At 42.5% G+C, this 25,260-nt stretch overlaps 1 protein-coding gene across 1 annotated transcript; it reads left to right on the top strand.

Annotated features, from left to right (window-relative positions):
• Positions 1-327: 327 nt before the first annotated feature.
• Positions 328-18,267, top strand: LOC311135665 (unconventional myosin-Ic-like). The gene is made up of 30 exons (XM_084169688.1): positions 328-480; positions 1,327-1,442; positions 1,706-1,904; positions 2,288-2,368; positions 3,111-3,290; positions 3,369-3,467; positions 3,590-3,703; positions 3,830-3,901; positions 5,137-5,256; positions 5,400-5,485; positions 8,878-8,983; positions 9,131-9,211; positions 9,353-9,444; positions 9,593-9,687; positions 9,794-9,840; positions 10,043-10,123; positions 10,212-10,317; positions 10,394-10,511; positions 10,619-10,732; positions 10,844-10,920; positions 13,460-13,528; positions 13,910-14,154; positions 14,292-14,375; positions 14,626-14,719; positions 14,820-14,869; positions 15,185-15,320; positions 15,447-15,517; positions 15,630-15,727; positions 15,964-16,063; positions 16,317-18,267. Exons 1-30 carry the CDS (start codon positions 355-357, stop codon positions 16,338-16,340), a joined length of 3,081 nt encoding a protein of 1,026 aa, XP_084025814.1. The 5' UTR covers positions 328-354; the 3' UTR covers positions 16,341-18,267.
• The last annotated feature ends 6,993 nt before the right edge of the window (positions 18,268-25,260 follow it).

Below are 25,260 nucleotides of genomic sequence, written 5' to 3'. Positions count from 1 at the left end.
CCTATCAGGGGGCAAAGTGAGGATTATGCATAGTGGATAGTGCATAGTGGTAGGGCCAGGGGGTCAATTTGGGATTATGTGTATCTGGGAAAGAGCAGCAGGCAATGAAGGCTCTCTCTCTCTCTCTCTCTCTCTCTCTCTCTCTCTCTCTCTCTCTCTCTCTCTCTCTCTCTCTCTCTCTCTCTCTCTCTCTCTCTCTCTCTCTCTCTCTCTCTCTCTCTCTCTCTCTCTCTCTCTCTCTCTCTCTCTCTCTCTCTCTCTCTCTCTCTCTCTCTCTCTCTCTCTCTCTCTCTCTCTCTCTCTCTCTCTCTCTCTCTCTAGGAGGTGGGTGGTGAGGGCAGAGTTAATCTAGTCATGGAGAGTACTCTGACAGCGCGGGACAGGATGGGGGTGCAGGACTTTGTCCTGCTGGAGAACTACACCAGCGAGGCGGCCTTCATTGAAAACTTGCGCCGACGTTTTGGGGAGAACCTCATTTATGTAAAGAATCATGTCATTATGGAAAAATTGGTCCTATAAAAATTATCGGCACATGCTTCGTAAACAACAGGTGTAAACTAACGCCCCCCACCAAAAAAAATTACACGAGAAAGGAATAACTACACAATGAGTAACGATAACTTGGCTATATACACGGGTACTAGTACCTAGTCGATGTGCAGGGGTAATTGAGGTAAATATGTACATATGGGTAGGGATAAAGTGACTAGGCAACAGGATAGATAATAAACAGTAACAGCAGCGTATGTGATGAGTCAAAAGAGATAGTGCCAAAAGGGTCAATGCAGATAGTCCAGGTAGCTAGCAATTGGTTAACGATTTAACTAACTATTTAGCAGTCTTATGGCTCGGGGGTAGAAGCTGTCCAGGGTCCTGTTGGTTCCAGACTTGGTGCATCGGTACTGCTTGCCGTGCGGTAGCAGAGAGAACAGTCTATGACTTGGGTGGCTGGAGTCTTTGAACATTTTTAGGGCCTTTCTCTGACACCGCCTGATATAGATGTCCTGGATGGCAGGTAGCTCTGCCCCAGTGATGTACTGTAGCGCCTGCAGTCGGATGCCAAGCAGTTGCCATACCAAGCGGTGATGCAGCCAGTCAAGATCCTCTCAATGGTGAAGCTGTATAACTTTTTGAGGATCTGAGGGCCCATGCCAAATCTTTTCAGCCTCCTGAGGGGGAAGAGGCATTGTCGTGCCCTCTTCACGGCTGATACTACATAGCTTTACATAATGTTTGGTTAAGGTTGATTTTATATCAGTGTTTGTGTGGGTTTTGTGTTTGATGGGTTGGTGATGGCAGTGTGCGGGTTTTGTCTCCCTGTATCAGACCTACATAGGGTCAGTGTTGGTGTCAGTGAACCCCAACAAGGACCTGGAGATCTACTCCAAGGTGCACATGGAGCGCTACCGAGGGGTCAGCTTCTACGAGATATCACCCCACATGTGAGTCACCCTCTGACCCCTGACCTCTGACCCCTGATCCTTAACCTCTCTCTGACTCAGCAGGACCAGCATGAGTGTGTAGATGTCTTTATGTACATACAGTAGGCCTACATATGAATCTGCATTGGGTACATTACATTTAAAGTATGTAGTGTGTGTTTGCTATATGATCGTGATCCACTGTATGTGAAAACACCAGTATGAGCTCAATCATTAGCTGATATCATGTTTGTATCCCACCCCTCTGTTTCTCTATACTGTAGCTTTGCGGTGTCAGACAACACGTACCGGGCCATGCGGACTGAGAGGAGGGACCAGTGTATCCTGATCTCTGGGGAGAGCGGAGCAGGGAAGACTGAGGCCTCCAAGAAGATCCTCCAGTACTACGCCACTACCTGCCCTGTCACTGACCACATGAGTACGCTCCGGGACCGCCTGCTGCAGTCCAACCCTGTTCTGGAGGTACCGTATACCCCCCGCCCCCTCCCAAGATCCCCTGCCAAGGATTTCTTCCCATGAGCACTTCTAAGGCTCTGGAGGAGGAAGAACATTTATAGCAGGGGTACTGAGACTGGTGTAACATCAATGAGAGAAATGAATGGCCCACTACAAAATCATGTTGCTTCAAAGAAGTAAATCTATTGGTGGATGAGGGAAATCATGTTGATACATTGCATATTTGAACCAATCTCTGACAAAGCCATAACAATAGATACGTCCTGCTGTGAACATGCTATTACTGTACTGTTAATGTTTCCTATCTCTCAGCTGTGTTTGATCTTATCTCTGTTGTTTCCCTCGCTCACTTCTTCTTTCTCTCTGTTTTCCTGGCTCTCTCTCTACAGGCCTTTGGGAATGCCAAAACATTGCGAAATGACAATTCCAGCCGTTTTGGCAAATACATGGATGTCCAGTTTGACTTCAGGGTAAGCCTGTTGTTCTTCCTTCCTTTGGCTCCTGGGTTAAGGGATTTTCCACACGTAATTCTACTATCGCTGACACTCCAATCCATCAAAAGATTGTGCATAGCTAAAACATTTTGCATTCAGATCTTAACATACTGCATGCCTTACTATGAGTCTAAGTCATGAGGGCATGATTCAGCTAAAAGCCGATTTATGGTCATTCCGGAATCTGCATTGGCTGTACAGCATTTACTGCGATGCAGCCTCTGCAGAAGTCCGGACATTCATACTTCTTGCGCTTTGCGGAGCAGAGCTGTTATGAAGAAAGTTGTCAAGGAAGTGAGTTTGTGTTTATATTGTGTCACATCCTCCGTACGGAGCCTCCGGACCGGATTTTCGGATCAAGCATAAATCGTCTTTAAAGCAGCTCTAACTGTGCCACTAGAGATCCTGGTTCGAATCCAGGCTCTGTCGCAGCCGGCCGCGACCGGGAGACTCATGGGCGGCGCACAATTGGCCCAGCGTCGTCCAGGGTAGGGGAGGGAATGGCCGGCAGGGATGTAGCTCAGTTGATAGAGCATGGCGTTTGCAACGCCAGGGTTGTGGGTTCGATTCCCACGGGGGGCCAGTATAAAAAAAATATATGTATTCACTAACTGTAAGTCGCTCTGGATAAGAGCGTCGACTAAAATGTAAAATGTAAAAATGTAATAGGACCACACTTAGCAGTACTTTGACTGTCCCTGTCCCTAACCTCCCCTAGGGGGCGTCGATAGGAGGCCACATCCTCAACTACCTGCTGGAGAAGTCCCGTGTGGTGCACCAGAACCATGGAGAGAGGAACTTCCATATTTTCTACCAGCTGCTCGAGGGAGGAAAACAGGACCTTCTCAGCAAGCTGGGCCTGGAGAGAAATGCCCAGAAATACCAATACCTGGTCAAGGTGTGTGTTTGTGCGTGCGCACGTGTGTGTGTGTGTGTGTGTGCAGTTATTTGATCAGTGATGTCCTGTTCCTCTCAGGGTTGCTGTCCTAGGGTGAGCTCCATCAATGATAAGAATGACTGGAAAACAGTGAGGAAGGCCCTGACTATCATCGGCTTACGTGAGGATGAGGTGGAGGTTAGAATTTTTTTTGTGTATAATAATACTGCACACCGTTTTTCACTGCAAACAAATTTCACTCAACCCAAAGTTTCACCATGACCATGCTTTAAATTTGTCTGTTCTCTCTCCCTCTTTAGGATCTGTGGAATATAATTGCCAGTGTCCTCCATCTTGGGAACACTCAGTTTGGAGAAGGAGAGAATGGGGAAAACCAGATCACCACTGAGCCACAGCTCAAATACCTGTCGAAGGTTGGAACTATGAAGATGAACGATACCCTCCTCCCCCCAACAAACACACACACACACAAACACACGCACACACACATATTCCCCATTCTAAAGGCAGATGTTGATGTTGTCCTGCTTGTTCTGCAGCTGCTGGGTGTGGATGGAGCAGCATTGAGAGAGGCTCTCACTCATAAGAAACTCACTGCCAAAGGGGAGGAGGTGAGTGTCTATGGTGGGCTGTTTCACTTGATACAGAACTATGCCTGGTAATATAATATAATGTAATATCCCACTTACAAACAAGTAAAGCAGTATGCCTTTGATGTGTATGGCATGCATATTTAGATTTTGGTTTTAAAGAGAGGGTACTGATACAGTTCAGCTGAGCCCAGAGGATAACACATTAAAGTATTTTGCATCTCTAATTTCCAATATGTACAGTACCAGTCAAAAGTTTGGACACACCTACTCATTCAAGGGTTTGTCTTTACTTTTACTATTTTCTACATTGTAGAATAATATTGAAGACATCAAAACTATGAAATAACACATATGGAATCAGGTAGTAACAAAAAAGTGTTAAACAAATTTTAAACAAATCTCAAATTTGGACTCATCAGACCAAAGGATAGATTTCCACCGGTCTAATGTCCATTGCTCGTGTTTCTTGGCCCAAGCAAGTCTCTTCTTCTTATTGGTGTCCTTTAGTAGTGGTTTCTTTGCAGCAATTCGACCATGAAGGCCTGATTCACACAATCTCCTCTGAACAGTTGATGTTGAGATGTGTCTGTTACTTGAACTCTGTGAAGCATTTATTTGAGCTGCAGTTTCTGAGGCTGGTAACTCTAATGAACTTATCCTCTGCAGCAGAGGTAACTCTGGGTCTTCCAATCCTGTGGCGGTCCTCATGAGAGCCAGTTTCATCATAGAGCTTGATGGTTTTTGCGACTGCACTTGAAGAAACTTTGAAAGTTCTTGAAATTTTCCGGATTGACTGACCTTCATGTCTTAAAGTAATGATGGACTATCGTTTCTCTTTGCTTATTTGAGCTGTTCTTTACGTAATATGGACTTGGACTTTTACTAAATAGGGCTATCTTCTGTATACCCCCCTACCTTGTCACAACACAACACAATTAAGAAGGAAAGAAATTCCACAAATTAACTTTTAACAAGGCACACCTGTTAATTGAAATGCATTCCAGGTGACTACCTCATGAAGCTGGTTGAGAGAATGCCAAGAGTGTGCAAAGCTGTCATCAAGGCAAAGGGTGGCTACTTTGAAGAATCTGTGTTATTTCATAATTTTGATGTCTTCACTATTATTCTGCAATGTAGAAAATAGTAAAAAATAAAGAAAAACCCTGGAATGAGTAGGTGTGTCCAAACTTTTGACTGGTACTGTATGTGTGTGTGTGCGCATGCATGCTCACTTGTGTGTGTTTGTGTTCCAGATGATCAGCCCGTTGAGTTTCGAGCAGGCTGTGGCAGCCCGTGATGCCTTGGCCAAAGCGGTGTACGGCCGTACCTTCACCTGGCTGGTGGTGAAGATCAACCAGTCTCTGGCTTTCAAGGTCTCACACAAGCATCACTCATGATAGCTAGCTAGCAAAACAATTTGCTTATTTGCTCGTAGTTACTGCTCCTCTCTTTGCTAGCTACCTAATGCTGCTTCCTACCTCCAAAACTGAGTGTATTGTGTGCTGTCTATCTGCAGGATGAAGTGTACAACAGCAGTAAAGGCTCATCATCAGTCATAGGACTGCTGGATATCTATGGCTTTGAGGTTTTCCAGCACAATAGGTACCTGAACACATTTTTGTTAATTTACTCAGTGCATGAATATGTGTTTAATAGCAATGTGTTGTACAGTATGTAATTGCTTTGCTTTGACTCAATTCAAGAATCACTCACCGATCTTAAATTAGTGGTAAATGTTGATAAAACCAAGTTTATGTTTTTCTCCAGGTCTCGTAAAATTGATCCTAATGACTTGCGTATCTGTACCTTGAGAGGAGCCCAAATTGAGTTAGTCCCCCTTTATAAGTATCTAGGTATTTGGATTGACGATAAGCTGTCCTTTAAAACACACATTGATAAACTGACAAATTAGTTGCGAGTAAAGATTGGTTTCCTATATAGAAATAAATCCTGTCTCACTTTTGAAAATAGGGGGAAGATTGTTCAAGCAACCCTCCTCCCAGGAACTGACTATGGCGACTCAATCTACATGCACGCTGCAGCCTCTGTGTTAAAACCTCTAGATTCAGTCTACCGTGGAAATAGGGCTAATGATGCATAGGGAAATTATCACCAGTGATAAAACGCAAGGCTGCGTGCCTTGCGTTTTATCACTGGTGATAATTTCCCTACGCATCATTAGCCCTATTTCCACGGGATTAGGTTTACTGGGGGAGATACGGTTTTGTAATGATGTGCACAAGCACATATCACCACATCTGTAATTTAAGTCCTGTCTGAATCTGCTATGTCTGTCATTTTTACATCGCAGAAGAGTAATAATTCCAGCCGAAAAAAACTACTGTTTTTCAACTAACTCCAAGGTCCTCTGATAATACTAGTCCTGTGCGAATCGAAATCCCTGTGTTTTGAGAGAAATGTCTGAGTTTGACAGGTGTTGCTCACGGTTGGAGCAAGAAAACAATAATTGATTCGATACATTTATGCTTAAAACAAAGTGCTACGCATAGCCTATATATGAAGGGCCTATATGTATGCATCAACTTTCACAGTGAATTATTTTGTTTATACGTTTTGTGCCATTGAATTGAACATCGGCAAATGCGTAAGTAAAAAAATATTGTTCCTATTTAATGCAACCCTTGCTGTTAATAGAGCGCAAAGCAGCATTACAACTGAGCTAAACTTTTGGATTTAGCAGTTAACTTTCTCATCCATAGCCTAAAAACGCATCTTAAGTGCAAGTGTACGGTTTAGCTCACATCTGCAGGCTGGGGGGCATTTAGGACGTCTTCTACTGCGGATCACTAAAATATCCTAATTTGATTGTGATCACATTTCCTCAATTCAAATATTATGGCCACACTATACCAAAGATGGTATGGTATGGTTTAGAAACTTGGGAGCCAAGCACGAGTTATCAGTGTAGCCTGTTCACCTGGACATGTTGATATACAGTGCCTTCAGAAAGTATTCATACCCGTCGATTTATTCCACATTTTGTTGTGTTACAGCCAGAATTCAAAATGTATTAAATAGATGTTTCTGTCACCCATCTACACACAATACCCCATAATGACAAAGTGAAAACATGGTTTTAGAAATGCTTTGCACATTTATTGAAAATGAAATACAGAAAAATCTAATTTACATACACTACCGGTCAAAAGTTTTAGAACACCTACTCATTCAAGGGTTTTTCTTTATTTGTACTATTTTCTACATTGTAGAATAATAGTGAAGACATCAACACTATGAAATAACACATATGGAATCAAGTGTTAAACAAATCAAAATATATTTTATATTTTACATTCTTCAAAGTAGCCACCCTTTGCCTTGATGACAGCTTTGCACACTCTTGGCATTCTCTAAACCAGCTTCATGAGGAATGCTTTTCCAACAGTCTTGAAGGAGTTCCCACATATGCTGAGCACTTGTTGGCTGCTTTTCCTTCCCTCTGCGGTCCGACTCATCCCAAACCATCTCAATTGGGTTGAGGTCGGGGGATTTTGGAGGCCAGGTCATCTGATGCAGCACTCCATCACTCTCCTTCTTGGTAAAATAGCCCTTACACAGCCTGGAGTTGTGTTGGGTCATTGTCCTGTTGAAAAACAAATGACAGTCCCACTAAGCCCAAACCAGATGGAATGGTGTATCGCTGCAGAACGCTGTGGTAGCCATGCTGGTTAAGTGTGCCTTGAATTCTAAATAAATCACAGACAGTGTGACCAGCAAAGCACCCCCACACCATAACACCTCCTCCTCCATGCTTTACAGTGGGAAATACACATGCAGAGGTCATCCGTTCACCCACACACTCCAGACCAAAGGACAGATTTCCACCGGTCTAATGTCCATTGCTCGTGTTTCTTGGCCCAAGCAAGTCTCTTCTTCTTATTGGTGTCCTTTAGTAGTGGTTTCTTTGCAGAAATTCGACCATGAAGGACTGATTCACACAGTCTCCTCTGAACAGTTGATGTTGAGATGTGTCTGTTACTTGAACTCTGTGAAGCATTAATTTGAGGCGGTCCTCATGAGAGCCAGTTTCATCATAGCGCTTGATGGTTTTTGTGACTGCACTTGAAGAAACGTTCAAATTTTCCGGATTGACTGACCTTCATGTCTTAAAGTAATAATGGACTGTCATTTCTCTTTGCTTATTTGAGCTTTTCTTGCCATAATATGGACTTGGTCTTTTACCAAACAGGGATATCTTCTCTATACCAACCCTACCTTGTCACAACACAATTGATTGGCTTAAACGCATTAAGAAGGAATGAAATTCCACAAATTAACAAGGTACACCTGTTAATTGAAATTCATTCCATGTGACTACCTCATGAAGCTGGTTGAGAGAATGCCAAGAGTGTGCAAAGCTGTCATCAAGACAAAGGGTGGCTATTTGAAGAATCTCAAATATAAAATATATTTTGATTTGTTTAACACTTTTTTGGTTACTACATGATTCAAAAGGTGTTATTTCATAGTTTTGATGTCTTCACTATTATTCTGCAATGTAGAAAATAGTAAAAATAAAAAAAATACCTTGATAGAGTAGGTGTGTCCAACCTTTTGACTGGTATTATAAATGTGATATTTCAGGTTTTTTATTTTTTATAAATTAGCAAAATTTTCAAGAAACCTGTTTTTGCTTTGTCATTATGGGGTATTGTGTGTAGATTGATGAGGGGAAAAAACAATTTCATCAATTTTAGAATAAGGCTGTAACGTAACAAAATGTGGAAAGCACTGTATATTTGTTTCTACTGCCCTTTTGAATGTAACGTAATTTATTTGAAGTGTTGTAACTGTAATTTTGTAGTGATCATGCTTAAATTTGTTGCTCACATTGCTTGAACTGTTGTTCTCAGGAATGAGACCCTGGTCTCAGTGGGTTCCCCTGGTTAAATAAAGGTTAATAAATAAATACAAAACATATTGTAGCACAGTTGTTTTGTGCCATATTTTTAACCCTAACCATCTCCCTGTAGTTTTGAGCAGTTCTGCATCAACTACTGCAATGAGAAGCTACAGCAGCTGTTCATTGAGCTCACCCTCAAGTCTGAGCAGGAGGAGTACAAGGCAGAGGGCATCACAGTGAGTCAGGGAGGGTTGAGGGGTACTCAGAGAAAGAGAGGGGTGTTTTCATTCAAATAGACAAAACAAGAATTAAGGTATACTAAGAAAAGCATATTGTCAAGTAGTGATGAGGGTGTAGTTCGCTAATGATACTGTGTATTTCAGTGGGAGCCGGTGAAGTACTTCGACAACAAGAATATCTGTGACCTGGTAGAGGAAAAGCACAAAGGCTTCATCTCCATCCTGGTGAGAATGACTGGCATTCACTTCAGTTTAGTAGTTTATTTGACTCTCTTTAGCCTTTCACCTCTTTCTAGTATCGCTCGCCCTCTGTCCTCTCCCTGTCTCTAGTTGAATGTTAATGTATAAATGTGGAATGTGTTTTAGGATGAGGAGTGTTTGAGACCAGGAGAGCCCAGCGATATCTCCTTCCTCAAGAAGCTTGAGGACACTTTGGGAGGCCATGCACATTTTGTCACGTGAGTCTCTTTTACACACACACATGCACAAAACACATGGGTGCCTTCACAGTTTGTTTGTGTATTTGCACCATATTCCAAATATGTTTTTGTGTGTATATTTGTGGCTCTGTATCTAATATATGATTTGTCTCTGTATGTCTGTCAGTCACAAGTTGGCGAATGGGAAGACTCGCAAGGCGGTGGGCAGAGAGGAGTTCAGACTGATTCATTATGCAGGAGAGGTCAACTACACTGTCAATGGTGAGCTAGCTAATCAATCTGGCAATAGTAAAACTGCAGAAAATAATTAACTGATTTCATCCTCACACATACTTTTTGTAATATTTTGTGTTCATCTGTATCAAAGGGTTTCTGGACAAGAACAATGACCTTCTCTACAGAAACCTGAAAGAGGCGAGGCTGGAGCAACAATGGAGAAATGAGAACACACAGACCACACACTCACACTCACCACACAACTACTACAGGTTTCCCATGATCTCTCTCAGATCTCCCACACATGGTTTATGTGTGTACACAACAGTAGGTATAGAGTGTGGGGGATGTTTTGGTGTGTTGTGTTTACATGGTTCTGTGGTGTGCTTTCTCTGTCCAGGTCATATGCCAGTCAGATAACCAGGTCCTGAGTCAGTGCTTCCACAGAGAGGAAGTGACTGACCAAAAACGCCCAGAAACAGTGAGATACGCACGCACACACACATAGACGCAAGCACGCACACACACACACACAGTTTGATATCTCACCACTCTGCTTCCCTCTGTAGGCTGCCACTCAGTTTAAGAACAGCCTGGCCAAACTGATAGAGATCCTGATGTCCAAGGAGCCATCCTATGTGCGCTGTATCAAACCCAACGATGCCAAGCAGTCAGGTAATCATACACCCTGTGAAGTCAATCAGTCAATTTATCAATCAATCAGTCAATTCAATATTCTCACTCTCCCCAGGGAGGTTTGATGAGGCTCTGGTCAGACACCAGGTCAAGTATCTGGGTCTGATGGAGAACCTGAGGGTCAGGAGAGCTGGGTTTGCCTACCGCCGATGCTACGAAGCCTTCCTACAGAGGTCAGTGTGTGTGTGTGTGTGTGTGTGTGTCTATATTATGTCACTCTGTTTACATGTTTCTATAACCACAGTTTCTATATTAACTATATACATTTCTGTAACCAAAGGTACAAGTCTCTGTGTCCCGGGACGTGGCCTAACTGGGAGGGCAGACTGGCTGATGGAGTAACCACACTGGTCCAACACCTGGGCTACAAACCAGAGGAATACAAACTGGGCAAGTAGGTACACACAGAGAGAGAAGGAAGGGGACATACATTTCCCTTAGTCATGTTGTGAGGAGAAACACGAGACAGTATGTCGTTGATGTATAATTCCATATCTCTTTGAAGGACCAAGATCTTCATCCGCTACCCTAAGACTCTGTTCAGCACTGAAGATGCCCTGGAGGCCAGGAGGCCTGCCCTTGGTGAGACTATACAGCAGGGAGGAGGATGACAAGGCCATTTGGGGGAAATTAATGTAATTAGCTAGGAGAATAACACAGATCATGATAAACAGAAGAGTAGCAGTAGCAGTGGAAAACAGGGAACTGCCCACTTGGTCAACTAAGCAGCAGCATGAGGATGGATAATACAGTAAGCTAATGTAATTATACTGAACAAAAATATAAACACAAGCTGCAACATGTTCAAAGATTTTACTGAGTTACAGTTCAAGGAAATTAGTCAATTCAAATAAATTCATTAGGCCCTAATCTATGGATTTCACATGACTGGGCAGGGGTGCAGCCATGGGTGGGACTTGGAGGGCATAGGCCCACCCACATAGGGAGCCAGGCCCAGCCAATCAGAATGAGTTTTTCCCCACAAAATGGCTTCATTACAGACATAAATATTCCTCAGCTGTCTTGGTTACACGTGGTCTGCGGTTGTGAGGCCGGTTGGAAGCCGCTTATGGTAGAGAAATGAACATTCAGTTCTCTGGCAACAGCTCTGGTGGACATTCCTGCAGTCAGCATGCCAATTACGCGCTCTCTCAAAACTTGAGACATCTGTGGCATTGTGTTATGTGAGAAAACTGCACTTTTTAAAGTGGCCTTTTCTTGTCCGCAGTACACTACCGATCAAAAGTTTTAGAACACCTACTCATTCAAGGGTTCTTCTTTATTTTTACTATTTTCTACATTGTAGAATAATATTGAAGACATCAAAACTATGAAATAACACATATGGAATCATGTAGTAACCAAAAAAGTGTTAAACAAATCAAAATATATTTTATATTTGAGATTCTTCAAATAGCCACCCTTTGCCTTGATGACAGCTTTGCACACTCTTGGCATTCTCTCAACCAGCTTCACCTGGAATGCTTTTCCAACAGTCTTGAAGGAGTTCCCACATATGCTGAGCACTTGTTGGCTGCTTTTCCTTCACTCTGCGGTCCGACTCATCCCAAACCATCTCAATTTGGTTGAGGTCGGGGGATTGTGGAGGCCAGGTCACCTGATGTAGCACTCCATCACTCTCCTTCTTGGTAAAATAGCCCTTACACAGCCTGGAGATGTGTTGGGTCATTGTCCTTTTGAAAAACAAATGATAGTCCCACTAAGCCCAAATTAGATGGGATGGTGTATCGCTGCAGAATGCTGTGGTAGCCATGCTGGTTAAGTGTGCCTTGAATTCTAAATAAATCACAGACAGTGTCACCAGCAAAGCACCCCCACACCGTAACACCTCCTCCTCCATGCGTTATGGTGGGAACTACACATGCGGAGATCATTCGTTCACACACACCGCGTCTCACAAAGACACGGCCGTTGGAACCAGAAATCTCCAATTTGGACTCCAGACCAAAGGACATATTTCCACCGGTCTAATGTCCATTGCTCGTGTTTCTTGGCCCAAGCAAGTCTTTTCTTCTTATTGGTGTCCTTTAGTAGTGGTTTCTTTGCAGCAATTCGGCCATGAAGGCCTGATTCACACAGTCTCCTCTGAACAGTTGATGTTGAGATGTGTCTGTTACTTGAACTCTGTGAAGCATTTATTTGGGCTGCAATTTCTGAGGCTGGTAACTCTAATGAACATATCCTCTGCAGCAGAGGTAACTCTGGGTCTTCCATTCCAGTGGCGGTCCTCATGAGAGCCAGTTTCATCATAGCGCTTGATGGTTTTTGTGACTGCACTTTCAAAGTTCTTGAAATCTTCCGGATTGACTGACCTTCATGTCTTAAAGTAATGATGGACTGTCGTTTCTCTTTGCTTATTTGAGCTGTTCTTGCCATAATATGGACTTGGTCTTTTACCAAATAGGGCTATCTTCTGCATACCACCCCTACCTTGTCACAACACAACTGATTGGCTCAAACGCATTAAGAGGGAAAGAAATTCCACAAATTAACTTTTAAGAAGGCACACCTGTTAATTGAAATGCATTCCAGGTGACTACCTCATGAAGCTGGTTGAGAGAATGCCAAGAGTGTGCAAAGCTGTCATCAAGGCAAAGGGTGGCTATTTGAAGAATCTCAAATATAAAATATATTTTGATTTGTTTAACACTTTTTTGGTTACTACATGATTCCATATGTGTTATTTCATAGTTTTGATGTCTTCACTATTATTCTACAATGTAGAAAATAGTAAAAATAAAGAAAAACCCTTGAATGAGTAGGTGTTCTAAAACTTTTGACCGGTAGTGTACAAGGTGCACCTGTGTAATGATCATGCTGTTTAATCAGCTTTTTGATATGCCCACCTTTCAGGTGGAATGGATTATCTTGGCAAAGGGGAAATGCTCACTAACATGGATGTAAACAAATGGTGCAGGAAAGTTGAGAGAAATACGTTTTTTGTGTGTATGGAAAATGTCTGGGATTTTATATTTGAATGAAACATGGGACCAACACTTTACATGTTGCATTTATATTTTTTTCAGTGTAGGATCAAATTAAACATGTCTGTTCTGTGGTCCAACCATTTTGTCTCCTCTTTTCCTGTGCTCTGCTCTAGTTCTCACCCTACAGACCTCATGGAGGGGTTACAGAGAGAGGGCCAAGTACCACCGCATCAGACAGGCAGGTGAGGGCCTGGATCTGCTTCTCAATTACTGCTTCCTCAAGCAGTTACACTGCAGCCACTTTCTTGATATCTGCAGAATCTATGAATGAAGTAATGCCGAGGATATGACTTTGTTGTTTGTTCTTATGAGCTCTGCACAGTTGTTGCTTGTTGTGGTGTGTCTGTGACATGACTGATTGCATCCTCTCTCTCTCGCACGCGCTCTATCTATCTATCTATCTATCTATCTATCTATCTATCTATCTATCTATCTATCTATCTATCTATCTATCTATCTATCTATCTATCTATCTATCTATCTATCTATCTATCTATCTATCTATCTATCTATCTATCTATCTATCTATCTATCTATCTAATCTATCTAATCTATCTAATCAGTTCTAGTGATCCAGTCTGCGTGGAGAGGGATGAAATCCCGCCAGAGGACCAGGCGTCGCAGACACGCTGTGGACATCATACGCAAGTTCATCAAAGGCTTCATCTACCGCCACTACGAGCGCTGTCCAGAAAACGAGTACTTCCTGGACCATCAGCGTTTCTCCTTCCTGATGACGCTGGTTAGGAACCCGCCTAAGAGTGTCCTGGACAAGAGCTGGCCCATCCCCCCACCTAGCCTCACTGAGGTACTACAACCAGCCCAACAACACTCCACACAAAACTCACTGAGGGACATTAAGCGTAAGCCAAGGGGTGACGGTGCAATGCATCTGACTGTTGTACCTTCAATGTTTTATTTGTATCTGTCCCTATGTCTGTGTAGGCATCAGAGCACCTGTGCATGCTGTGTATGCAGAACATGATGTGGGCCTACTGCAGGAGGATCCAGCCGGAGTGGAAGAAACAGGTAGGCTACTCTACTGTCTGTTACTGTCACTCACCTGACGGGAGCACATAGAAAGGATATTTCTGTCCTATTTCTATCCGTTTTTTAAATCTCACACACTCTCTCTCTGTCTCTCTCTGTCTCTCTCTCTCTCTGTGTCTCTCTCTCTCTCTCTCTGTGTCTCTGTCTCGGTCTCCTTTTCTACATTCTTTCTCCCTCTCACTCTCTCCAACCTCACTCTACAGGCATTTCTTCTGTCCTCTCTCTATAGATGGAGCAGAAGGTGTTAGCCAGTCAGATATTCAAGCACCAGAAGGACAGCTATCCCCAGAGTGTCCCTAAGCTGTTTGTGGCCTCCAGACTAAGTAGGGTCCACTCACTAACACAGTGTGCACACACTTCGAAACTTCACAAACCACATACTTGACAAACACACCACTGACAGATGTTCTCTCCTTTATACAGACAGTGAGGAGTTCAAAGTGATACCGACTCTGGGCAATGACAAAGTGAAGGTGAGTAATATGATATTGTAATACTATCCCCCTGTAGTGTTTGTGTCAGTTTGGACTGGAGTCTACCACGACCCCTGTCTCACCTCTGTCACTCTGCAGTTGTTGGCTGAGTAGTTTAATCCTGCTAATTGGCTGTTTCCTGTGTACAGCATCTTTACAATGTCATGTATTGCTTTGAATCAATATTGATACAGTTATACTTTGACAACTTTGGGTTTTTATGACAACCCCTCCCTCTTTCTGTCTCTCCCTCTCGCTCTGTCATTCTCTCTCTTTCTCTCTCCATCCCCCTCTACTTCTATCTGTCTGTGTCAGTATGGAGTTACAGTGACTAAGTATGATAGGAGGGGTTACAAGGCGCGGCCTCGCCAGCTGCTCCTCACCTCCTCCTTCGCCATGCTGGTGTCCGAAGCCAAGCTGAAGCAGAGGATCGACTACGCAGCCCTGAGGAGTGAGTCTGCTGGGGGCCATAGGGGATTGAGGGGCTGGGGGTGGTGGGCCAGGGGGGGTGTAACCTTGGTTATGAGGTAGTTGTAGTGTATGTGTCCAGTGTATAACAGGGTTCTTCTCTTTCCAGGCATCTCTGTGAGTTCTCTCAGTGATGGTTTCATGGTTCTGCACGTGGCCAGTGAGGACAACAAGCAGAAGGTAACAGGATGACCTCATCCTGGTCATTTTATCTAGCGGTTGTCATGGCGACATACTATCATGGTGCCGTAAAGTACAGTACCTAACCTCTGACCCCTTGTCTGCCCTGTAGAGTGATGTGGTGCTCCAGTGTGATCATGTGATCGAGGTGGTGACCAAGCTGGCCACTATGGCGGACAAGAAGAACAAGGTCAACATGAGCCAGGACAGGTGAGTTTGGCGCCTCTGATCATCTGGACACTGGATAGCTTCATGACATTTTTCTGAGTATCTTTGAGAGCCTGCTGACATTTGTCAACCCTTTCCAACTGTCATGCACTGTTAGTGATCATGACACTTTTCTATTTTATCCCTCTTCTCTCTCATCCCCTCTCACCCCCCACCCCTTCCCTCTTTTCCTACTCACCTCCCTCTGGTCTTCTCCTCCTGTCTGTTCCTGTGTGCAGTATTACATTTGCGGTGGCTCGGGGGAAGGAGGGGGTCATTGACTTCACCAGTGGACCAGAGCTGAAGGTGGCCAAAGGCAAGAAAGGACACCTGCTAGTGGTGAGTCAGGGGACGGGAGAGACCTATTATTATGAGGACAGCAGGGCTGAGGAAGGGAGGATGAGAAAGGGGGGTAGAGGAGAAGAGAGGACTTGTAGATGGAGCATGAGGAGGACTGGGATTGTAAAGTGGAAAGCAGTGGAGTTTAAAGATAGCTACCTCTTTCATCTCTATATTTTCACTGGAGGTTTTGACCAATAATCCACATTAGGCAATAACAATGACGCCATTTGTGAATTGACTTGTTTTGCAGACGGCTCCTAAACTCAACCCATGATGATGATGGGAAGTAATGACCGCCTCGCTGTAATCAACAGCGAACCAATCATTCCACAGGATGATTTCCTGCCATAGCCAATCAGATTATAGCCACACAGGAGTTGTTTTTCTTCTTTAAATGTGAGACCATAGCCATACACTCACTGCAAAAAAATTAGAATGATTATTTTCTCTGTTAAAACAATTGTACTTATTAATCTGCATTTATATACAGTTGAAGTCGGAAGTTATACACTTAAGTTGGAGTCATTAAATCACGTTTTTTAACCACTTCACAAATGTATTGTTAACAAACTATAGTTTTGGCAAGTCGGTTAGGACATCTACTTTGTGCATGACACAAGTCATTTTTCCAACAATTGTTTACAGACAGATTATTTCACAATTCCAGTGGGTCAGAAGTTGGCTTTGCCTTTAAACAGTTTGGAAAATTCCAGAAAATTATGTAATGGCTTTAGAAGCTTCTGATAGGCTAATTGACATCATTTGAGTCAATTGGAGGTGTACCTGTGGATGTATTTCAAGGCCTACCTTCAAACTCAGTGCCTCTTTGCTTGACATCATGGGAAAATCAAAAGAAATCAGCCAAGACCTCAGAAAACAAATTGTAGACCTCCACAAGTCTGGTTCATCCTTGGGAGCAATTTCCAAACCTCTGAAGGTACCACGTTCATCTTTACAAACAATAGTACGCAAGTATAAACACCATGGGACCACGCAGCCGTCATACCGCTCAGGAAGGAGACGCGTTCTGTCTCCTAGAGATTAACGTACTTTGGTGCAAAAAGTGTAAATAAATCCCAGAACAACAGCAAAGGACCTTGTGAAGATGCTGGAGGAAACAGGTACAAAAGTATCTATATCCACAGTAAAACGAGTCCTATATCGACCTAACCTGAAAGTCCGTTCAGCAAGGAAGAAGCCACTGCTCCAAAACCGCCATAAAAAAGCTAGACTACGGTTTGCAACTGCACATGGGGACAAAGATCGTACTTTTTGGAGAAATGTCCTCTGGTCTGATGAAACAAAAATAGAACTGTTTAGCCATAATGACCATCTCTATGTTTGGAGGAAAAATGGGGGGCTTGCAAGCCGAAGAACACCATCCCAACCGTGAAGCACGGGGGTGGCAGCATCATGCTGTGAGGGTGCTTTGCTGCAGGAGGAACTGGTGCACTTCACAAAATAGATGGCATCATGAGGAAGGAAAATTATGTGGGTATATTGAAGCAACATCTCAAGACATCAGTCAGGAAGTTAAAGCTTGGTCGCAAATGGGTCTTCCAAATGGACAATGACCCCAAGCATACTTCCAAAGTTGTGGCAAAATGGCTTAAAGACAACAAAGTCAAGGTATTGGAGTGGCCATCACAAAGCCCTGACTTCAATCCTATAGAACATTTGTGGGCAGAACTGAAAAAGCGTGTGCGAGCAAGGAGGCCTACAAACCTGACTCAGTTATACCAGCTCTGTCAGGAGGAATGGGCTAAAATTCACCCAACTTATTGTGGGAAGCTTGTGGAAGGCTACCCGAAACGTTTGACCCAAGTTAAACAATTTAAGGGCAATGCTACCAAATACTAATTGAGTGTATGTAAACTTCTGACCCACTGGGAATGTGATGAAATAAATAAAAGCTGAAATAAATCATTCTCTCTACTATTATTCTGACATTTCACATTCTTAAAATAAAGTGGTGATCCTAACTGACCTAAGACAGGGAGTTTGTACTATGATTAAATGACAGGAATTGTGAAAAACTGAGTTTAAATGTATTTGGGTAAGGTGTATGTGAACTTCCACTTCAACTGTAGTTATTGATTTAAAATGACATATCATATATAATGGATTCAGAGGTTTTGCCAGCATTCATAATACTTTGTTGTTTATCAGTGAAAGTCGTATTAAATGAAACCACGCATTTGAAAATATTATGCTTCATCTTTATTTTGTAGTCCTGTTTACAATATATTAGCTCTTGCATGTAATACAAATACAAAACAATATTTATATTTCCATAGTAACAACAATAAACAGCATTTTAAAATAAATAAGTAATAAATAATAAATAAATAGGCAAATAGGCATCTTTGGAAAGTGCAGTGAAGTGAGTGAGGGCTTTGGAAAAAGGGGATGTTGGGTAGTGTTTCTCAACACACTTCCAGTTCTCGGCTGTTAAAGTCAGAGAGAGAGAGAGAGAGAGAGAAAAGACGGAAACTCAGGGAGAAACCCAGAGGAGAGTAAGGATGTAACACTTACAGTAATACTACATGTAAACCTTGTTTCAGTCTAACAAAGTGAACAGAGCATATCTCAACAATGAGAAATCATGATCTTAGGGTAAATACCAGAAATTGAACACAATTGAAGTTGAAATAAGACCATGAGGTATTGACATCACTTGGCAATATTGAGTCACAGTAAAGTCTTTCTGTCAAAAGTAATACTGAATTACTTATAAATATTAATAATATTAATATAATTATTATTGGTATTAGCTGTCTTAACTTACTACTGCTGAAATAAACTGTGTGCATTGACTACATCAAATACTGTTGTGTTATGATTCATAATGCTATGTAAATTCTCACATCCAATAATATCCCTAGTCCACAAAATAATTTAAAAGCCACTCTGACCACAACTTTTACAGGCTAGTGCAGTACTATTATGCATTATTAATATGAATCCATGCACACCGTGTCTATCTGCCCCTGGGCTGGGCGCCTGGAGGACCACTTTGTTTGGTCTTCAGGAGGATGAAGTCTCTGGCCAGCTTGGTGAGGTAGCGCTCCAGGTCCCTGAGGATGACGTAGCCCTCCAGGCGGCTATTCCATAGGGACTTTGATGGGGCCTGGTGGCTGGCGGAAGGGCTCACTGGATGGGTCAGGGCTGGGGGAGAGGTGGGGCTCACACTGGAGCTGTTCACATACCTCAACTGTAAAGACCACAGACAGGTTTATCAGACTGAGCTCATTACTATATTCTCCTTACAGTGGATATACAGTAGCTGCTGAGTAATGGGTAGCTATGTGCACACCTAATTCAGTGTGCAAAGACAATAAGTATACACACAATGTGTGAACACCGCAAATGTGTATCTGTGCATGTGTTCGTTCATTAATTTATATGGTGCAAATTGTACCTGAAAGTTTACTTTTGTCATGAGATCCCGCAGGTCTGTCTGAATGCACTGTATACTCTCGGGTATGGTGAGTTTAGCCTTCCCCATGCTCCCCATCCGGTGGGCTGCCCTCTGTTCCACCTTATCCCCCTCCATCTCCTTTCTCTTCATATCCAGGTGAGCCCAGAAAGTGTGCAGGTCTCGAGAGGCAGCACTCAGACGCTCCCAGTCCTGTACAGGCCGGATCATAACATTATACACAATGTCCCTCCTACTCCATCGTACCTTTTAAAGCATTAAACCACCACAGGTTAACAGTGATTCATACACAGGTCACACACAAACACACACCTTCATCTGAAGCCAGTGGTAAAAGTCTGTAGAGAGGGATGGTATGGTTTGTAACTCCAGATCTCTGTCCTCAAACTGCTTGTCATCCAACAGCTCCTCTTTCTGACAAGACAAATGAGGGTACATTATGATAACAGCCTGTAGTAGGTGAGGATAGCTGTTGTCTGGGCATACAATCGCTAGCAGACTAGCCACCAGTAACAGAGGAGTCAACTCACATATCTCCTGAGCAGCTGCTGAACCCGGGCGTGGGTGCACCTGGTGGATTTGAGGGAGTATGAGTAGGCCTGGAGTAGGCCTGGAGTGGAAGAACAACATGGGTACACCCAGCTCAGGGTGAGGAAGAACAGGGGAAACAGAACGCGCCACCAAACAGCCATCTGGAGAGACAGGGAGAAGATGTATGATTGCTAAACTGCACAATCATGGCAACATGTATTAGAATCAATACTCATTACATGTTAATTGCTTGTGGAACTCTCTCTAATGGCTCTATTCAATTTGTATCGCAGAAGTTCAGCTTTACAGCGTGATTGAAATTTAAAGGCAGTGTTCCGGCGTTAGTGGAGACTGCATTGATGGATGGTAAATGCTACATATGTCAGCTCAATCGGAAATTACCTTTACATTTCTATTGCCCAATCTGTAATGCTTCAGCAATACAAATTGAATAGAGCCCTAAATATGTATTACTTTACAACCACAATACAAATACAGTACAAATTGTAGATCCTTGACAATCTAGTACCAGCCTACTATGGAAAACTGGAGAATTTGACAAGCTCGTTCCTTTCTTTTTAACCTAGTATCATTCTCCCATCACACTAACACAGACTTCTTAGTATCTAAGCCTTATAGAGATAAAGAAGTACACCACAGGTGGTCCAGCTATGGAACACCTGTAAAGCTCAACACTAGCTCAGAAAGTGAGCTCGAGAGACAGAGCAGACTTACCTTCTATCAATAACAATCTGTGATTGACATACATCCTAGTGGCATCCTTTGATATTTATATAAGTCTTTAGTTTCTCTTGTGGTCAAGTGTTATTCTCAGCAATTTGTGTTGTGGTTTCTGCACGATGATGATTCATCTCAATTGCCCATTTCTATGTAGAAGTTCGTAAACACATCATTACATCATTATTCCGTTTTCACTTTGAGATAAATAGGGACTAATATGATGTATAATTATGCTAATAAATGTTGTATAATTATGCTAATAAATGTTATCTTATTTTGATCGAACTCTACAGTTTTGTAACTTTTTACAGTGTAATTGCAATCTAACCTAATTAGTCATTATATATGATATTCTGATGAGTTTAGTAATTAAACTACATTTTTATTTTTGTATCTGATTTATTAGACCATTGGATTTATATTTTTTCCGGTATTGTGTTTAAAGACCTACAATCCCTCGTTTACTCTTTACATTAGTACTGGGCCAAATTATTTTAAACGGGGCTTATAAGTAGTTTATACACTGTTAGTTACTTGTTAATCGTTTATAAATAATTCATATACAGTTATAAAACAATGATTAAACTTGTGTGATTGTCATTTAGCTGCTTGCCAAATACTGTCATATAACCAAAATAACAATCACACAAACGCAGCCATTGTATTCCTAGCTGTTTATTACTAATCTATAAACTACAGGTAACTGCCAAAATAAAGGAATAACAACATAAAGTGTCTTAATAGGGCGCTGGGCCACCACGAGCCAGAACAGCTTCAATGGTGTTTTGTTAATGGTGGTGAAAAATGCTGTCTCAGGCGCTGCTCCAGAATCTCCCATAAGTGTTCAATTGGATTGAGCACTTTGGTTACTACATGTAATAATGTAGTAACCAAAATAGTTTTAAACAGATTCTTCAAATAGCCACCCTTTGCCTTGATGACAGCTTTGCACACTCTTGGCATTTTCTCAACCAGCTTCATGAGGTAGTCACCTGGAATGCATTTTAACTAACAGGTGTGCCTTCTTAAAAGTTAATTTGTGGAATTAATGTGTTTGAGCCAATCAGTTGTATTGTGACAAGGTAGGGGGGTATACAGAAGATAGCCCTATTTGGTAAAAGACCAAGTCCATATTATGGCAAGAACAGCTCAAATAAGCAAAGAGAAACAACAGTCTATCATTACTTTAAGACATGAAGGTCAGTCAATACGGAACATTTCAAGAACTTTGAAAGTTTCTTCAAGTACATTCGCAAAAGCCATCAAGCGCTATGATGAAACTGGCTCTCATGAGGACTGCCACAGGAATGGAAGACCCAGAGTTACCTCTGCTGCAGAGGATAAGTTCATTAGAGTTACCAGCCTCAGAAATTGCAGCCCAAATAAATGCTTCACAGAGTTGAAGTAACAGACACATCTCAACATCAACTGTTCAGAGGTGACTGTGTGAATCAGGCCTTCATGGTCGAATTGCTGCAAAGAAACCACTACTAAAGGACACCACTAAGAAGAAGAGACTTGCTTGGGCCAAGAAACACAAGCAATGGGTGTGGGTGAACGGATGATCTCCGCATGTGTATTTCCCACCCATTATTTCACTATGATAGAAAGAGCAGAGAGGAGTTTCTGTCCTGCCAATCTCCTGGTGATCCCCATGAATCAGCTGCCTGGAGGGGGACTGCCCTGGGAATGTCTCAGAGAACATCATCAGTACCATTTTTTGCCACCATTATGGTGTGGGCATGCTTTGCTGGTGACACTGTCAGTGATTTATTTAGAATTCAATGCACACTTAACCAGCATGGCTACCACAGCATTCTGCAGCGATACGCCATCCCATTTCGTTTGGGTTTAGTAGGACTATCATTCATTTTTCAACAGGACAATGACCAAAACACATCTCCAGGCTGTGTAAGGGCTATTTTACCAAGAAGGAGAGTGATGGAGTGCTGCATCAGATGACCTGGCCTCCACAATCCCCCGAGCTCAACCAAATTGAGATGGTTTGGGATGAGTCGGACGGCAGAGGGAAGGAAAAGCAGCCAACAAGTGCCCAGCATATGTGGGAACTCCTTCAAGACTGTTGGAAAAGCATTCCAAGTGAAGCTGGTTGAAAGAATGCCAAGAGTGTCCAAAGCTGTCATCAAGGGAAAGGGTGGCTATTTGAAGAATCTCAAATATAAAATATATTTCGATTTGTTGAAAAATTTTTTGGGTTACTACATGATTCCATATGTGTTATTTCATAGTTTTGATGTCTTCACTATTATTCTACAATGTAGAAAATAGTAAAAATAAAGAAAAACCCTTGAATGAGTAGGTGTGTCCAAACCTTTGACTGGTACTGTATATTTTTGTATAAATAAAAACAATTTTAAGTGTAGAAAGCACCTACAGCTGTTATCAAACATTTGTTACAGCTTACCTGTTGCTGCACAGTATGAGATGATAAGTCAAAAGAAAACATTTCACAAAGACAGACAGCGTTCTTGCATGCACACACACACACACTGTTTCAGTCATCATGGTGCGTACCCACTCTGGTCGTTGCACCATATAAATGATGTACAGTAAAGGGCAAAGGTGTGCAGGTAAAATGTGGTAATCAGACAGTGAAGGGATCAAAGGTCACTCAATAACCCTTTTGCCTAGACAATAATTTTCCCGCCACTGCACAATCATTGCTGCAAAGGCAGCAGTTTACTGTTTTTGACTTTCTGTCTTGCAAGTTATTTATACAATTTGACAGTTGAGATTTTAGGAAAATAAACATTTCAGGCAGTTTTAAAATTTACTTTTGATGAGAAAAAATATATTTGTAGGTTGTTGTATCATAGTGCCGTCTTGAGAGAGCATTGAGTCACCTCTGTCTGTTATACGCAGTCTGACTGAGTAATTGTGGTCTCTCTCTTTTTGCTTTCTCTTTCTATCTTCTCTCTAGATTACGAGCGAGCAAGAAAGAGAGGGTTGAGTCATTTTCTGTATTGCGGAAGAAGGCTGTTTCATCACAGTCTTATGCAGAGAGTGGCAGGTGGTTGCTGTTTGGCATACTCACCATTATTTCACTATGATAGAAAGAGCAGAGAGGAGTTTCTGTCCTGCCGATCTCCTGGTGATCCCCATGAATCAGCTGCCTGGAGGGGGACTGCCCTGGGAATGTCTCAGAGAACATCATCAGTACCATTTTGGGCATGCTTTGCTGGTGACAGTGTCAGTGATTTATTTAGAATTCAACACACACTTAACCAGCATGGCTACCACAGCATTCTGCAGCGATACGCCATCCCATTTCGTTTGGGTTTAGTAGGACTATCATTCATTTTTCAACAGGACAATGACCAAAACACATCTCCAGGCTGTGTAAGGGCTATTTTACCAAGAAGGAGAGTGATGGAGTGCTGCATCAGATGACCTGGCCTCCACAATCCCCCGAGCTCAACCAAATTGAGATGGTTTGGGATGAGTCGGACCGCAGAGTGAAGGAAAAGCAGCCAACAAATGCTCAGCATATGTGGGAACTCCTTCAAAACTGTTGGAAAAGCATTCCAGGTGAAGCTGGCTGAGAGAATGCCAAGAGTGTGCAAAGCTGTCATCAAGGCGAGGGGTGGCTATTTGAAGAATCTCAAATATAAAACATATTTTGATTTGTTTAACACTTTTTTGGTAACTACATGATTCCATGTGTTATTTCATAGTTTATGTCTTCACTATTATTATACAATGTAGAAAATAGTAAAAAATAAAGAAAAACCCTTGAAACTTTTGACTGGTAGTATATATGTGTTGTTACTGTTGTGGCCCCACTGGCCCGTGCACACAGGTCAGGTTCAGACCTGGAGAGAGGAAGTGGTCAGTGAACTACAGGTCCGTGGTCAGGACAACAGTGCTGATGGACAGATACAGTATCTACTTCCTATCCTTGGGGTGCAGAGAACTCTCACAGGGATGTGGTCTCAGGAGGGGCTGAGTGGGAGTGTGTGGGTGTGTGTGTTGTGGAGAAGAAGCTCTTTATGAGTCACATACATACATACTACCCCTTTCAAATTACACACATGACTCACCAGAAGGGCTTCCCTCATTCTCCTGACTCCCCCCTCTGCTCTCTCAGTTTGAATGAACACTGACAGAGATTCCCCGTCTCTGTCACTTTTAGTTTCATTACCTTTCCTTCCCATTTTTGGTAACCAAGAGAGCACTGATGATACCATGGAACACCAAAACGCTTGCTCAGCTCTGCTGTTTTGCAATGTGTGGACAGTACCTGACCTCAGCAATCCCTTTCCTTATATCTCTATCTCCCAATATACATCTGTACTCTGCCGTATTATTTGCACTAGAGAAGCCCTAAAGACAGTAAAAGGCATAAACTGTCAATATTAAATTGGATAGTAATTCTGTTTCCTCTCCCTTGTCACTATGAGAAATGTATTGGGAAAAGGTGCTATGCTGAAGAACAGTTCAGTGTTAGTCTAGATCCACTCGG

This window comes from Coregonus lavaretus, assembly GCF_964263955.1.
Source record: "Coregonus lavaretus genome assembly, chromosome: 10".
In the NCBI taxonomy this organism is placed as follows: domain Eukaryota; kingdom Metazoa; phylum Chordata; class Actinopteri; order Salmoniformes; family Salmonidae; genus Coregonus; species Coregonus lavaretus.
Note: the sequence above shows the minus strand (reverse complement) of the source record. Positions and strands in the feature narration are given on the sequence as shown.

Excerpts from the sequence above, each read along its gene's own strand:
- LOC311135665 (XM_084169688.1), top strand. The coding sequence starts at position 355 with ATGGAGAGTACTCTGACAGCGCGGGACAGGATGGGGGTGCAGGACTTT. Across the intron at positions 3,704-3,829 it reads AGCTCAAATACCTGTCGAAG|CTGCTGGGTGTGGATGGAGC; the intron begins GTTGGAACTATG and ends CTTGTTCTGCAG. Across the intron at positions 13,529-13,909 it reads CCACCGCATCAGACAGGCAG|TTCTAGTGATCCAGTCTGCG; the intron begins GTGAGGGCCTGG and ends CTATCTAATCAG.